Below are 17,004 nucleotides of genomic sequence, written 5' to 3'. Positions count from 1 at the left end.
ACACGCTCTCGTGTGACTGTGCTGCATGATGTAACAGACCCACACGCATATATATATATATATATATATATATATATATATATATATATATATATATATATATATATATATATATACATACATTCATATAATTTATATATATACATATATATATTTATATTATATATATACAAATATACTGCATGTATAATATAAATATATATATACAGTACATTTATACTGTATATATAATATATATATATATGTATGTATATATATATATATATATATATATATATATATATATATATATGAGAGTGTGTGAGAGAGAGAGAGAGAGAGAGAGAGAGAGAGAGAGAGAGAGAGAGAGAGAGAGAATAAAAGTTGTCAAGTTTTATGCCTTGTCATGTAGCAGAGGATCCAACTAGGCAAGTCTACATGTCGTATTGTTCTTTGGAACAAAAACAATTCAAGGCCAAAGCTGTACAGTGGAGTGTTTACTGAAAGGAAATTCTGCTTCGTATTTTGTTACAAGACGTTCATTTCTTAATTATCCAGTCCTATTCTATTTACTACTATGAGTAGTAACTTTGTGTTTTTGGTATCACTTGTACGTATTAGGGCCAATTTTATGTAAATTACACTGGACCCAGAAATATCTTTCGCATATCCCACACATGAAATCTCTCACGTGAAATATCATTCAAATTTACCAATTACCAGACTTGCTACTTCAATCGCAAGACTATGAATGCACTCTACTTGAAAGTTCGGTTCCATGTTATCTCCTAAAAGCAACCCTGATTGCGCAACCTCTGACTCCTATTAGAAATCAAATACTTGTAGTCCTTTTCCTACCTCTGACTCCCTTTGAGCACCATCTACTGGAAGTACACCCTCGTGTCTCCTGAATTTATAATTCTGCTTCCCAATACTAATTCATTTACTTTCGTATTCAGTTACATAAAAATCTTCGATGTGTGTCCTAACATAGCCCTTACGTATACTTCATCGTCTATTACTGCTTCTCTCTAATATTCCTCTACTTACATGAGCATTCGGGCTTTGTCATGACTGTACATAAACATAATGATATCTATATGTTTAGAGATGTAGTACCTCCGTGTGTCCTTTCACTACTTTGTCCCGGAATTATCGTATGTTCGTTATCATAATCACCATTCTGATGACGTGGTGACATTCCACATATAAAAATGAATGAAGAGGAATGAATACAAGGCTATACCAGTGGTGCAGTGCTGTGGGAACGGTCTTCCCTCACCTTATGAGCTGGGTGGGGTGGAGGAACGGCGTTCCCTTACTGTTTTAAATAAAATAAATCCATACTTACAATTATCTCATGTAACAAACATTTATTTTCCACTACTACTGAAATATGAGGACTTACTATCTCTTCAATTCTTTTTGCTTCAACTGAAGTAATGTAATGTTAATGTATAAACTTTCAGGCATTTCGATTCTGTGGCACTATGTTATCATATAAAAATATGAAATAAAAGAAAACAGGCAAACATCAGCCAATCTCTGCGTTCCCCAGCACACCCACGCAACCACTGTAGGAGCACTTTCATAATGCGCTCCCTCAATCTTTTTTTTATGAATGAATGAATGAACCATGACATTTAGGCTATAAAGCTTGTTAATGGGGCACTTTCAGCCATTCACAGCTCAAGTCAGGGAAAACGAGGAGTTGGAGTGGTTGGACAGCAAGATGAAGAGACCCCAAAAATTAACAAAATGAAGTACGAGGAATCAAAGGCAAATCTGGGGAAAAAACCGACAACTGCACTGAGACGTAATAGTTGGAAAGGTTAGACAGCAAGCTGGGAGAAAGCAAACAGGAATGGAGGTGAAATAAAACGCAGCCAGGTGCCGAAGGGACTTTGTGAACACCCTTTAATAATGCCCACAGTGCACCACGTGAGGCGCACTGACGGCACTGCTCCCTCCCTCTACGATAACTTTTTTTGTGCTTGTAGTGCTAAAAAAAACTCGAAAGCCAAACGGTTTCGAGTTCCTTAAGGCTTTTAACCCCACCAGGTGGACTTTTGGTTTCCTACAACTGGATACCTCGCCTGACCTCATTAAAACAGTTCACCTTAGTCATTAAAAGAGTCATCTCTTGAGAATAAAGGACCGGAGTTAATGATAGTGTTAATAGAGTCTCCACTACCTGATTATGAGTTCATTTCCTATAAAGTGTAACCTTTCAGAGCTGGTATCGCCTTTTTTCAAGACAACTGATTCATGCTGAAACACCGACGAAGCTTCAAATGACATTACATGAAGACTTGGCGATATTAAACACAATGAAGATAAGGGTATTAAAGTGGCTACTGATAAACAAAAATTACGAAGGCAATGCTGCGTTCACCTTGAATAGATACTTGGTTTCTCTCTCTCTCTCTCTCTCTCTCTCTCTCTCTCTCTCTCTCTCTCTCTCTCTCTCTCTGTTGACAGACATTCATGAAACCAATTTAATTTATTTAAGTAATTATAACGACAGTTCAAAGGAGTCAAACAAATATACTTAATAAATGAGGACAAAAAATAAGTTGTTGGTAATGAAAAGTAAACTTGTTTTGCGTCCACAGAATTTTAAAAAGTAAGAATTTAACTTAACACGCAGATAAAAACTTATTCATTATGCGTGAATGTGAACTTTAAAACTCTGAGCAACGAAAAATAAACTTTTTAAAATAAACATCACAGTGGAGAGGCAAAGAGTTACTACTCACAAGTAAACACTAATATCATAGTACATACAAAATTGTATTTATCTCGTAAGATTACACAAAACCATTCCACTCCCTCTGTGCCTTATGCGCAGTAAATCATGTTACTGATAATGTATCTTGTTGCCTTATCAATACACAATATAGAGTAATTTGTGTTTCATCAAACATCTTTATCTCTCACCTTACGAGAAGTTGAGCGTAGTTCACTCAGAAAGACCTCGTTAGCAACACAGTCAAGAAACATCTCTACGGAACACAGGTTGGTGACTTTAGTGAACATGGGCTGTTTATTCATATTTAGTATAATTAACAATTTGCGTTCCTTTAGTTCGCCCTTTTCAGCAAAAACTAGAAAAACTACAATTTTCAATATATTTTTTTTTTTTATCGTCGAGGAAATTTTTATTCTAAGTTCTGTTCCCTCAACAGCTGGGTACGTAAGAAGTTATTGTAACTTATCCATCGCTGAAAAATAAATAAAAAAAACTTCTGAACTAACATTTGACCAAAACAAGTTATTTTGGGAATGAGAACGTTCTTAAGAGAACAACAAAAGTGAAACTTAAGGTTTTGAATGCGCAAACACACGCTACGGTTTAAACAAAAATATACTTGAGGTTGTTCCAACATTTTGTTCCTTAAAGCGTAAAGAAGTTATACGCCTTTTTGCACAGAAACTGTCGTTTTATTTAAATTTACGTACTATATTTATATAAATTCCAGCCTACTGTGACATTAAGATAATATTCTGTTCAAGCCTGAAAATACTCAAACATTATAAGCAATGATGGAGAGTTGCAAATAACCCTCATGATTTTGTTCAGAATTCTTTCATATTTTATATATAGTGACGTTTCAGTATCCCACCCTCTCTTTTCAGACTTGGATACACATCTGTGATGTCTAAACCTGCGACCTCGATGAGGTAAGTCAAAGGGACACCCACAACATCACGCACAATATTCTCAGCTCGGAAAATCAAATGAATATCTTCTTCTCATTCCCGGATTTTTGCCTTTCATATTTTGTGTCCTTTTATCTCAGTCTGATTCTGTGAAGGAATATGTCTCCCTTACCAAATTCTGTATCACCGTAGTTTCAATAAGGTCTTGTGAGGATATTCTCTGCTCAATTTCCGATTTCGTGAGCCTGCTTTTAGTGCAGCCATTTCTTGTAGCTGCATGATTCTTTCCAAAAGGACACGACAGATTTCCAAGTAGTTTCTGTTTAAAATATTCTGGCCTTGAAAACTTCAAAATTATTTCAAAGTTAAGGGCAAATAATTGATAACTGCAGCATTTAATTATAGGCTTAATGACAGGATTATTTAGTTCAATAAAGGTAACAATTAATCAAAAAGCATAGTAACAATGAATTGCACAAGAAAAGGGAGATAAAATAATCAACAGACCAAAACAACAAGAGCCAGAAATAAACAGGTATAACATGCTCTGAAGTTTCTTCGGCGCAATCGAGTTTTCTGTAAAGCGTATAATCAAGGCCACCGAAAATAGATCTATCTTTCAGTGGTCTCGGTATAATGCTGTATAAACCGTGGCCCATAAAACTTTAACCACGGTCCGTTGGTGGCCTATCCTATATCGTTGCCAGAACCACGGTTATGGCTAAATTTAACCTTAAATAAAATAAAAACTACAGAGGCGAGAGGGCTGCAATTTGGTGTGTTTGATGATTGGAGGGTGGATGATCAACATACCAATTTGCAGTCCTCTAGCCTCAATAGTTTTTAAGATCTGAGGGCGGAGAGAAAAAGTGTGGACAGAAAAAGAGCGGAGAGAAAAAAGTGCGGACAGAATAAAGTGCGGACGGACAGACAAAGCCGGCACAATAATTTTCTTTTACAGAAAGCTAAAAATGGAAACTAAATCAAGACTAAAAACCGGAGAACCAAAGTGTCTAAATGTAGCATAAAAGCATCGAATATCAGTCCTGACATGGAGGTTCTCTAGGTATAATATGCCTTACTACATGACTCAACTTATCAATGAAAGTATACATGTACATGTATACATGTATATATATATATAGAAATTATATATATATATATATATATATATATATATATATATATATATATATATATATATATATGTGTGTGTGTGTGTGTGTGTGTGTGTGTATATATAAGTTTTTTCTTTTTGCTAAAACACATTAACGCCTTCACCGTGAAACAATTAACAAAGAACATATTTATGAGCTCCAATACACAGTATCATCAATCAGAATAACACCATTCAGAGCCACCTCCAATTTGGTCAGGACATCACTCTAAAAGTCATAATGATTCGTATAATTCAATTAACATATCTGCGCGTTTACTTAAGCAATACCATGCCTCTTGTCCTTGCTCTGAGAGGCAATGCGTCTACCAGGCGATTATTATTCGTTTTTAGTATTGCTTTCGTGCAAGCAGGGGCATTCAAATTATAATTGTGGATAGTGACAATTCGCGTAAGAAAAGATGGTGACTTTTTCAGCATTGGACAGTGGGGTCTGAGACATACGCCTAGTGAAACAAAGAGAAATAAATCAAGGGGTAATCCCAAAACAGCCGTCTTTGACGGGCCATCAACAGGTATTGACAAACATAAGTACAGTAGACACACGACAACAAAACACAAAAAGAGGATTAATGATGTTAATGAAAATAAAAGAAAATATTATGCTACTGACTAAAAATGCTTAAATTCTAGATACGGCATATCTTCACCGATATAAAAAAAACAGTAAAAAAAATTATTACATATCTATTTTTTAAAGTGATGCCTTGAAAGATTAACGTAAAGTTTAAGTTAAAAAAAAAAAAAAACACAAGAAGTAGGATCCTTTTACAATATAAACAGACAGCAATACGATTTAAAAGCAAAACCATTTGTTGCAATCACAGCCAATCTCAAGTTGCTATCTTTCCAGACCAAACGACAACAATTACTTTAACGGCCAATGGCTGAGAAAGGCCGCTACTTGGGAGCAAGTGATGGATGGCGGCCACAAACACGGAAGTTTCGTGATATGGTATCAGCTCGGTCTTAAGAGCAAAGTTCCACTCCAGGAGGAACAAGTCAAAACAGCTGTCAGCCACCTCTACAGGTAAGTATTAAAATTTCACAAATTATTTTCGTTTTCATGATTACCTGTCTAAAGCTTTTCCCATGCTGTGCAAAGCTAATTCCCATCATTTACCCTTTTTTCCAATTGATTATAAGTGGTAATTCTTGTCCTGTGCAGTAGACTGTAGCATAAAATTAGGCAGCCTATTCTAGCAATTTGGGATCTGAAATGCTTCTGAAGATATTTTAATGGCATAGGATCAACGGTTTAGTACCTTAATACCAAAGTTGGTCAATGGAATATAGAATTTTGTCCAAATGCCAAGCGCTGGGACCTATGAAGTCATTCAGCGCTAAAAGGAAAGAGTACAAAAGCTTGAAAGGTGCAACAGGAGGAAAACCTCGCAGTTGCATTATGAAATAAATGTTAGGAGGAGGTGGAAAATAAGATAAAGAAAGTGATTATAAACGGGGGTACAGTAAAAGGAACGAAAGGGGTTGCAGCTAGGGGCCAAAGGGGCGCTGAAAAGAACCTATTCCAAAGATGGAAGTGCATAGAAAACAAGAGTGGTTCTCCGTCTATAAGGAGAACTCCTAAACAAAAAGTGACAATTTTATCTGTCTACTGTAGCTAACTCCTGGAAAGTTCTTCATTTTCAACCCCCAAGAACCTTTGATTTGGATAAATATGTTTTGGACATATTTACCAAACAGTTTAAGAAATGGGTTAATTTTTAAAGATAAACAATAAAGAACCAACTGGGTCTAAATCTTGAAATGTAAAAAGTTATGGTTAATATTTTTCAACTACCCTGCACGTAGGCCAGTCGGACTTCCTAATGACATTCGCTGCCTCTTACGAAGAACGATGTAATTCACTAGCTTCAGTTACCAAACCTTAACAGTAGATAGTAAACAGAGTTGAAAGCGTGACTTGCATGGTGATGACTGCTGTTGTTTTCGGAATGAAGGTAGACGTCTGTCGTCTATCTAAGCGTTCATGAATCAAAAGTTTACTCCTCAAAGAACTAGTGACGGAGCATTCCTGAATACAAACACGGCAGAAAGGACTCAAGTGCCGATAATGCTTTGGTTATACTGTCAGTCATTCTCAGTGAGGCTTACTTTTATTAAAACTTCTAAAAACGATATGTGCTTTTCATCACATTCACTAGTGATTTTAAGGCTCCAAGGAGGAACCCATTATTTGACACTTGTCAACATGTTTAAAGTACCAGAGGAGCGGGGAAAAAGCATACAATGAAGGGAACACTTCACTAAACTAGTGAATTCTGCAGGCGAAACAGAATACAGAATACCATTTCATCCCTGCCTCAAATCAAGAAAGTCTCGACAGGAGGGTAACATATTACATGTCTCTAGTTCTGAAGAAAACAAAGTGTACCAGGAAACATACAGACAAGTCATTCACTGCTACTTTAAGAAGCCTTCCCTTACTAAGTTAGCAACGTAAAAGTCACATCAGACTGAACTTGTTAACTCCAGATAACACACTAGTGCATTATAGTTAATTTTTGTTCAGCTTATATAAAACAGTATATGGATTCATTCTGAAAATTAATCACTTTTCATCATACAGACTGAAAGAAGGGAGCACGTGAAAAGAATACCTTACCGACCATCGCTCCATATAATACAGTAGGCCTATACTCAAAACAAATCAAATACTTAAACCGAAGGGAGAAAACATTGGCGTTCTTTGCTGTACTAGTTGTCATAGCAATGACTAAGTTGAGAAAATAAACAGTTACAATAACAAACTGCTATTTACAGGAGAGTACCAAATCTCGGCGTGGCACTTGCTCCTCGCGAAGGAACTTTGTGGTTAAAGAGAGCCACCAATCCTGATGTTGACTTCAAGGTGAGTGGAACGGACTAACTTTTCGCCTTTTACATACACTTCTAAAATATCAAAGTTAAAAGTTTTTCAAATCTTTAATAATAACCTTGGGCATTCAATTTGTGAAAACCTAAACAAATATGAAGAAATTTGCAAAGCTTGTTTAGGGCTGAACAAAGACTAAATATTATGTGATAAAGCAGGACCCATGAAACTGCAGTTTATTGCCAATCTAAATAAGTCGCATCATGGAATTAGTGTTCACCTAGGGCAGCTAGGAAATCACAACAATAAATTTAAATACAATTCCCTTAAATGTAACCCATTAAATATTTCAGTCTAACATTATTATCCTGTTTCCGTCTATCAATCATTATTTGATTCTGTTCTTTTTGTTAGTAATTACTGCCAAACCACAAACTCTAACAAGAGATCTGTTCTACTTGGAGACAAACAAAGAGGAGTTAGTGTATGCTGGGGTAACTTCATAATATACTGAGGATTTTATATCCAAGATGAGTTCATTAATCATTGTTATTTAAATTCAATCTTACCTCATTTTGTTGGCCTCCTCAGGGCTTTCTGGGACAGCTGTTCATCATTCGACACTGAGTAACCTATACCGGAATGAAAAATCTATGCATTAAGAAGGGAACCACAGATCATTCAGAATACACAGATTCACAGTAAAAATTCACACATTAGCAAACAGAAAAATTAACAGCACGAAAATAATGGAATATATGAAATTCGTAAACAACTGCTTGAAAATAATGAAAGTTACTACATAGAATTAAAAATATCATTTTCCAATTCCTTTCAAATTTGGATACCTCATGCAGAGGAGTTTGCATTCCCATGGAGACACAGCACATAAGCCTTTCTTGCCCACCTGAATTTAGACAGCCAAAAATATCTATGCAAATAATGCTTATCCTTTTTTTCTTGTATTGTATTTCTAACTACACAGGTTCTTCAAGGTCAGACAGTGGAAGAAGTAAGGGGCATCCTCTGCACTTTTCGCTCCAACACAGAAACAGGTCCTTTGTTCTGTGCCCGTCTTCTGAAGGATTCCCCTGACAAAATCTCAGATATAGATCCTGAAGACCTGGATCCTGACATGAAACACAGCTACTTCATGTTCTTTGGTTTTCACCATGGCGTTGTGGATGGTACAACAAACATGTACATCATGGGTTTCTTCATTTCTATGTTGAACGATATCATTTCTAATAGGCCTATAAATGATGATGTACCATTGGGTGAATATTTACCAGAAGATGCAACACTCAAAGAAATTCTGAGAAAGAAAGAAATGATTGAAGCTGATTCTTGTCTGCGAGACAGACTCATTCAGGAAAAGGAGGTACATAAGAATCAAAAGGCAAACATAACGCAAATTTTTTCTGGCAAGACAACAGGAAAGAGAACTGTGACTTTAGCGAGAATACTCAGCCAGAATGTAACTTTGAAGTTTATACAAAAATGCCGACAAGAGAAAGTCACTGTGAACTCTGCCTTCTCAGCTCTTGTTGCTGTAGCACTGACAGACACCTTAGCTGAATATGGCTTGGTGAAAGATTCCTACTGTGTTCAGAATTTCCATTTAGTTAACTTGAGAAGATACTGGGAAAATAAACCACCTATTTCCCTAGGTTGCCATATTGGAGGGCCTTTGAAACTGTACACAGATACACCCAGAAACCTTGGTGATAAGTTCTGGGACTACGTTCGTTCTCTGCATCAAGAAATCAAAGATGGCATTGAGAGTGGGAAAGTCCTTACAGATCTTGCACTTCACTTACTAACAACCGATGAATTACCATACCCAGAGGAGTTTCTTCTTTCTGACAAGGAATATGAGGGAGACTTTGTAACCTCAAACTTAGGGAATGTAACTCCACTGGTGACAGAGGGAGGAGAACATGTCAAAATCAGCCATGTCATAAGATCAACAACAATCCATTTCATTGAAAACCCTGTCGTAATCAATTTACACACCTTCAGAGGGAAGTTCACTATGATGTTCGATTACAACTCTGGTGCAGTACGAAAAGACATTGCTGAAAAGTACTGTTCTCAGATATTAAAACGTCTATTCGACATTCTGGAATAGATTTTATTTGATTTATGAAAGTTAGGTCTGATGACCTGGCACAGGACACATATATCTACTACCAGGCAGAGACCTCAAAAAAAAAAAATTATTCATTTCTTGCTGAGTACCATACTACATATCTAACGTTTCAGGAGAGTTTAAACAGCATATTTTGAAAAAAAAAAATACTGTAGAGATCACTTAAATGTAATGACCATTATTACAGTAAATATCCCTTACAAATGCTTACCAAATCTAGTTCCTCTTCCACGAAGATATTCTAAGATATTTGTGACAGCTAAGATTACTTTTAGTCTCGATTAATACAATCCATAACAGAAAACTTCCTTCACAAGCAGTTTTCACAGTGATTGAAACTGTCATGAACACTGTAAATTGTACAATTTGCATAGATTGTTTGATTATCAAATGTAAAACAATACAGTTTGTAAGTGAATATGAAGATTAACGAAAAGGGCGATAGTAATATCATTCTCAACACATTATAACACAAGGCACTAAGTGGTAAGCATCATGTGGCCTACTGAGGTTTGCACAGTAAACGTTCATCAAATTTTGCAAACACATAAAAGAAAATTCTGCAAGCAGTTTGATAGCAAAGCTTCCTGGTGTGGCCTGGACTTAATATTTCAAGTTTCCTTTTCATATAGCACAATGAATATAATAAAGTTTTATTCAGGCAATTGTAGTTTATTTCGGCCAGCAGTCACTGGCAAACAAATCTCACACCCAATATTTCTTGTACTTCACACTGAACTTTTGGCAAGTCAGTCAGACCTGGGGCCACCATGAAGAACTGCATGCAATAGCAGCCAAGTCTCGTCAGCGTAACATGAATACAATAGTCACGGAAACCACTGTGTATTCTTCTGATATGTATCTGCTATTACTGAACTGTCCAGCTCCTGCCAAAATGTTAATGGTTCAGTGTTCTAGAAACAACAAGCAATAGAAGTTTGACACTTTGGTAACACTAATCAGATAACACTACAGTTCTGCTTATGTACTTTGCTTCCCAGTCATTTCAGCACCAGCCCCAATCAGCAGTACTGAATGGTCTTGTATCTCAGTCTAGTTTGCCATTATAGACCAGTACAGGAATAGTAGTTCCTGCATCCTTAGGAAATGCCCAGTAGCTTTGGCATCTCAAGTTAGTTATTGCAACGGTGTATACAAGAATGTTTTTAAATATGTATACTACCAAAATATTACTTCTACATTTGTTTGTGGTAGTCTAAGATCAATAAAAACCTTTCAACCTCCATGTGCAATTGGTGGGGTGCGGACAATATTGTGTCCTGGATTATACATGTTATCATGATGTTATGAAAAGGAGAGGAAAATAAGGAAAAGTACACAGATGAGACCTGCAGGAAGGAACCAAAAATTATGGGAAAATGTACAGATGGAGATCTGGATTATACACGAATCCAGACACGAAGTGCAGAGCTTGCAGTAGGTCTATCAAGTGCTTGGAAAAATGGATATGACAATGAAAGTTCGTGAAATTAGTCTGAAACTGAGACATATACAATTTTTGTTTGAATTATCAAGTAAATGCTTGATCATTATTATTAACGAATTTAACCAGATCAGTGAGCTAATTTATTTAGCTTACACAGAGCTTGCCCAACGCATTTGTCTTTATCATGATAAAGTTGAGTTTATTTATTGTCCAACGCATCACTTATTAGTGGGACAAATCACAGGGATGGCAAGAAATGAACACTATGTTCTTTTCTGTGCAGAGATATGACCGTTGGCATAGTACCCTAAGGGTCAACGTTAAATGGTAGATGACGGGAATATGATGCTTATCTTTATATTCACTGAAGAACCTAAGCACTCATTCTTCTTTGCGCAATATTGTTTCTCTCTCTCTCTCTCTCTCTCTCTCTCTCTCTCTCTCTCTCTCTCTCTCTCTCTCTCTCTCTCTCTCTCTCATATACACGCAAACACACACACAGTGGGATAGTCAACAGGACGATGCAGCTTAGTGATATACATATACACCTTAGAATGATTGGAAAACTTAATGAAAGTAACAATCACTCTTGCGCATATTCATCTCTTTCCCTTATAAACCTTTGTTGCCTTAAACGCTAAACTTATAATCTCCAACATTATCTTGTTCCCTGATTATGCAAAACTTATCTCAATTCCTCAAGTTTCGTTTCAAGTGATTTCACTATCTTCATCTCAATTCAATAAATAACTTTCACAACACTCGGACGTTAAAAACATGTGCAGTGCATCCACTGAATTCGTACAATATTACTGTACAAGGACAAACTTGTTTTTCAATCTATTGTTGGATCAGTCTGCCTTGTATAAAAATTAATGTAATCGGGGGGAGTAGAGTTCACCCATGAGTCACCAACCCCTCCCCTCTCACCTAGTCCTCAAGCTAAGGCCCGACAGTGAGGGGCAGAAGAGGGACAACGACAGGCTCCATCCATTTGGCTCCTTGAGTCGTCAGCGATTGTTCATCACCACCAGAGTGCGTGTAGAGAAAGGATTGCCCTGTTGGACAGGTGGGCCACTTTGTCCTTCATTGAAACGAAACAGGTGACAGGAAAAAAACGAAGACGTGCGGCACTAACGGGAACAACCTCATTTTCACTAACAAAAATGTAAGGCAAAACATAAGTGTTCTGGGGGCAAATTCTAGATTATGAACTTACGTAATATCTTCTGTTGGGATTGCTGAAATTTCTCTTATTTTGGGATCTAAATTCACACAGAGTAATAATGTGACAGTGTGTAAGTGTGAAGGGAATGGAGCTGAAATCCTGGGAGAACAGAGAATCCACGCTGAAGAGAACAGTAATGTCAACTTCAGTGTCACATTAAACAGTAGAGAGGGGGTAGGCGGATGGTACTAGCGGTCCCACATCAGGGGGAACCAGGGCTATGGTTAAAGAGACATTACCGTAATGAGGCAGCACGAAAAGAGGAACAAATATATATTACGGAAGAACATAAGGAAACAAAGAAGTAGATGTACCGTGTTTTTAATATCTGACCATAGAGGGGTGTTGGGTGATGAGTGTGACCCTGACGCCATACAGTGGTTGAGGAGGAGCACACACACTGACGAACGCAGTGCCTTGTTTATGCGGGCTGAGAATCTACTCCTTCTTCTGGTAGGGGGATTGGTAGAGGGGACTGTGTTATCAAGTGATTGCGAATAGGGATGAACCACCAACTGGAATTAATAGCTTTCCCTTTTGCATATGAACTGGGGATCACCCTTGCATGCATAAGATCCGAGCCTCATCAGGTACCAGTACATTGCCAGAGGGAAATGGAAAGGAACATTAACAAATTAAAGGGATTAAAGGATAATGGTGGAAAGTGAATTCCCATGGGCAACTCCAATCATGCTGGTGAAAAAGAAGGATGGTTCGCTTACATAATGTGTACGTGACAAGCACATGTATGCCATCACAAAAGATAACGCATTTCCATAGTCTCCTATCGAAGAATTGTTGGCTGAAGTTAGAAATAATAAGTTTTTCACCACTCTGGATCTCAAATCTGGGTATCACCAAATAACCAAAGAAGAGAGTGGAGACGAAAAACTACCTTCGTAACAAACAATCGGCTACTCAAAGCGTGCCCACCAAGAGAGAAGGCCGGTTCACCCTCTGACCATGGCCGTCTTTAAAAAAAAAAAACGATATCTCAACAAGGGTAAATAACTGGGATAACGAGCTAATGTTTTAGAATATTTTTACTTGAATATTTCTAAAATGAATCGATTTTATTTATAAAGAAGTTTAATCATTTACTGAATACATATAATCATACTTAGAGAGAGAGAGAGAGAGAGAGAGAGAGAGAGAGAGAGAGAGAGAGAGAGAGAGAGAGAGAGAGAGAGAATGAATTTTAATTACGGTTGAAGATACTAATCTATGTTATGACTTTATGTTAGAGAGATGAAAACTTCCTTTTTCTTCACTGCACTTCCAGTTTTTCGAAAGGGAGGCAGAGGTCCTCGGAAATCTTGTGACAATTGCAGACATTAGGCACTGTTCTAGTAAAATTGAGGCAATCAGAGAGTTCCCTCATCCAAAGAATCCTACAGAGGTGTCCAGTTTTCTCAGATGAGCAAGCTGTTACCTCAAACTCAAAACAAACTTCGGTAATATACCCAGAACACTGGACGTCCTGAGAAAACGGTGTTTCACTGGGGAGAAAGTGAGGAGGGGCTTTCCAAAGGGTAAAAGAGATCCTCACCAATGATGAATTGTTAACTACCCTCAAGTTCGACAGACCACTTTGGGCGACAACTGATGCAAGTGACGTAGCAACTGGGTGGTTATTTCGCAAATTGAAGATGAGAACGGGTAGAGACCTATTTGTTTTGCATCGAAAGCGCAAAAGTGGGCCGAGAAGAACTATAGTACCTTCGATACAGAGGTATTTGCCCTACTGAACAGAACAGAATGTAACAGAATAGAATAGAATATAGAATTTAGGCCACAGGACAAGCACTGGGACCTATGAAGTCATTCAGCGCTGAAAAGGATATTAACAGTAAAATGGTCTGAAAGGTGTAACAGGAGGAACCTGGCAGTTGCACTATGAATCAACTGTTATGAGACGGTGGAAAGTAAGATGGAAGAGAGAGATTATGAAGGGAGGTACAGTAATAGGAATGAAAATGTTTGCAGCTAGGGGCCGGAGAGACGCTGTAAAGAACCTTAAGTAATGCCTACACTGCACCGCTTGAGGTGCACTAACGGCACTACCGTATGGGGGGTATTTGCCCTATGAATCCTGAGGAAACAACAATTTTTTTCATTGGGACATCAAACAAACCTCCCAAAATTTGTTCAAAAATGGGAACCTCAAGTCACGCCCAGCTCGCTGCATTGAGAGGTTTCTCGAATTCAATATAACTGGGTTTGAGCAGATAACGGTGAAGGCAAATAAGGCTGCTGATGCTCTCTCCCGGAGTACAGTAATGGATGTGATGAAAAAAGTAAAAGCAAAGGAAGGCAAACGAACCGCAATAACTATTGGAGTTATCCCTAAGGACGACTCCCATAGAAAACGTGAGGATCCCACCGAGAGAGAGAGAGAGAGAGAGAGAGAGAGAGAGAGAGAGAGAGAGGACGAGTACGACTTCAGAGATAAAGAGATAACTGAATTTAGAATATTTTCCTGGAAGCCAACACCCGCCCCCCTCGCCTCTCATTTTGTGAGAGGCTTTGCATCAGTAGACGATACAGAGCGTCCAAAAGGGCTGAGTCACATATTGGAACAGCCCTTTGGCTTTAACATCAGAGTCGCATAGTACAACAACCTATGGACTTTAACATCTGAGTCACATAGTGAAACTGCCCCTGTCCTTTAACATCTGAGTCACTTAGTGGAACAACCCTTGGCCTTTAACACCTGAGTCAATGGTGGAACAACCCCTGGCCTTTAACATCTGAGTCACTTAGTGGAACAACCCTTGGCCTTTAACACCTGAGTCAATGGTGGAACAACCCCTGGCCTTTAACATCTGAGTCAATGGTGGAACAACCCTTGGCCTTTAACACCTGAGTCAATGGTGGAACAACCCCTGGCCTTTAACATCTGAGTCACTTAATGGAACAACCCTTGGCCTTTAACACCTGAGTCAATGGTGGAACAACCCCTGGCCTTTAACATCTGAGTCACTTAGTGGAACAACCCTTAGCCTTTAACACCTGAGTCAATGGTGGAACAACCCCTGGCCTTTAACATCTGAGTCACTTAGTGGAACAACCCTTGGCCTTTAACACCTGAGTCAATGGTGGAACAACCCCTGGCCTTTAACATCTGAGTCGCATAGTGAAACAACCCCTGGCCTTTCACACCTGAGTCAATGGTGGAACAACCCCTGGCCTTTAACATCTGAGTCGCATAGTGAAACAACCCCTGGCCTTTCACATCTGAGTCATGCAGTGGAACAACCCCTGGCCTTTGACATCTGAGTCACATAGTGAAACAACCACTGACCTGTAACATCTGAGTCACATAGTGGAAAAACCCTTGGCCTTTTAACATCTCAGTCACATGGTGGAATAACCAATCGCCTTTAACATCTGAGTCACATCGTGGAAATACCCCTGGCCTTTAACATCTGAGTCACATAGTGGAAAAATCCCTGGCCTTTAACATCTGAGTCACGTAGTGGAACAACCTCTGGCCTTTAACATCTGAGTCACATAGTGGAACAACCCCTGGCCTTTAACATCTGAGTCACATAGTGAAACAACCACTGACCTGTAACATCTGAGTCACATAGTGGAAAAACCCTTGGCCTTTAACATCTCAGTCACATGGTGGAATAACCAATTGCCTTTAACATCTGAGTCACATCGTGGAAATACCCCTGGCCTTTAACATCTGAGTTACATAGTGAAACAATCCCTGGCCTTTAACACCTGAGTTACATAGTGGAACAACCCCTAGTCTTTAACATCTGAGTCACATAGTGGAACAATCCCTGCCCTTTAATATCTGAGTCACATAGTGGAACAAGCCCTGGCCTTTAACATCAGAGTCACATAGTGGAACAACCCCTGGCCTTTAACATCTGAGTCACATAGTGGAACAATCCCTGGCCTTTAACATCTGAGTCACATAGTGAAACAACCCTTGGCCTTTAACATCTGAGTCACATAGTGGAACAACCCCTGGCCTTTAACATCTGAGACACAATGGAAAAACCCCTGACCTTTAACACTGAGTCACATAGTGGAACAACCCCTGGCCTTCAACATCTGAGTCACATAGTGGAACAACCCCTAGCCTTTAACATTGAGTCACATAGTGGAAAAAACCCTGGCCTTTAATATCTGAGTCACATAGTGGAACAATCCCTGGCCTTTACCATCTGAGTCACATAGTGACACAACCCCTGGCCTTTAAAATCAAAATCACATAGTGAACAACCCCTGGCCTTTAACATCAAAGTCACCTAGTGGAAAAACCCCTGGCTTTTAACATCTGAGTCACATCGTGGAACAATCCCTGGTCTTTAACATCTGAGTCACATAGTGACACAATCCCTGGCCTTTAAAATCCAAATCACAGAGTGGAACAACCCCTAGCCTTATCTTCTGAGTCACATGGTGGAACAACCCCTGGCCTTTAACATCTGAGCCACATAGTGAACAACCCTGGGCCTTTAACATCTGAGCAACATAGTGGCCTTTAGCATCAAAGTCACAT

The 17,004-nt window shown here is 38.5% G+C and overlaps 1 protein-coding gene across 1 annotated transcript; it reads left to right on the top strand.

Moving 5' to 3' along the window:
• The first annotated feature begins 2,409 nt into the window (after nt 1–2,409).
• On the top strand, nt 2,410–10,472 carry LOC136839574 (uncharacterized). The gene is made up of 5 exons (XM_067105836.1): nt 2,410–2,997; nt 3,619–3,663; nt 5,673–5,849; nt 7,604–7,691; nt 8,641–10,472. Exons 2-5 carry the CDS (start codon nt 3,638–3,640, stop codon nt 9,784–9,786), a joined length of 1,437 nt encoding a protein of 478 aa, XP_066961937.1. The 5' UTR covers nt 2,410–2,997; nt 3,619–3,637; the 3' UTR covers nt 9,787–10,472.
• Nucleotides 10,473–17,004: the final 6,532 nt, after the last annotated feature.

This window comes from Macrobrachium rosenbergii, chromosome 6 (assembly GCF_040412425.1).
Source record: "Macrobrachium rosenbergii isolate ZJJX-2024 chromosome 6, ASM4041242v1, whole genome shotgun sequence".
Taxonomy (NCBI): Eukaryota; Metazoa; Arthropoda; class Malacostraca; order Decapoda; family Palaemonidae; genus Macrobrachium; species Macrobrachium rosenbergii.
Note: the sequence above shows the minus strand (reverse complement) of the source record. Positions and strands in the feature narration are given on the sequence as shown.

What these genes read in the sequence shown, in the direction of transcription:
- LOC136839574 (XM_067105836.1), top strand. Translation starts at nt 3,638, where the DNA reads ATGTCTAAACCTGCGACCTCGATGAG. An exon ending in AAACCTGCGACCTCGATGAG is followed by an intron (nt 3,664 to 5,672) that starts GTAAGTCAAAGG and finishes CTATCTTTCCAG; the next exon opens with ACCAAACGACAACAATTACT. An exon ending in ATCCTGATGTTGACTTCAAG is followed by an intron (nt 7,692 to 8,640) that starts GTGAGTGGAACG and finishes CTAACTACACAG; the next exon opens with GTTCTTCAAGGTCAGACAGT.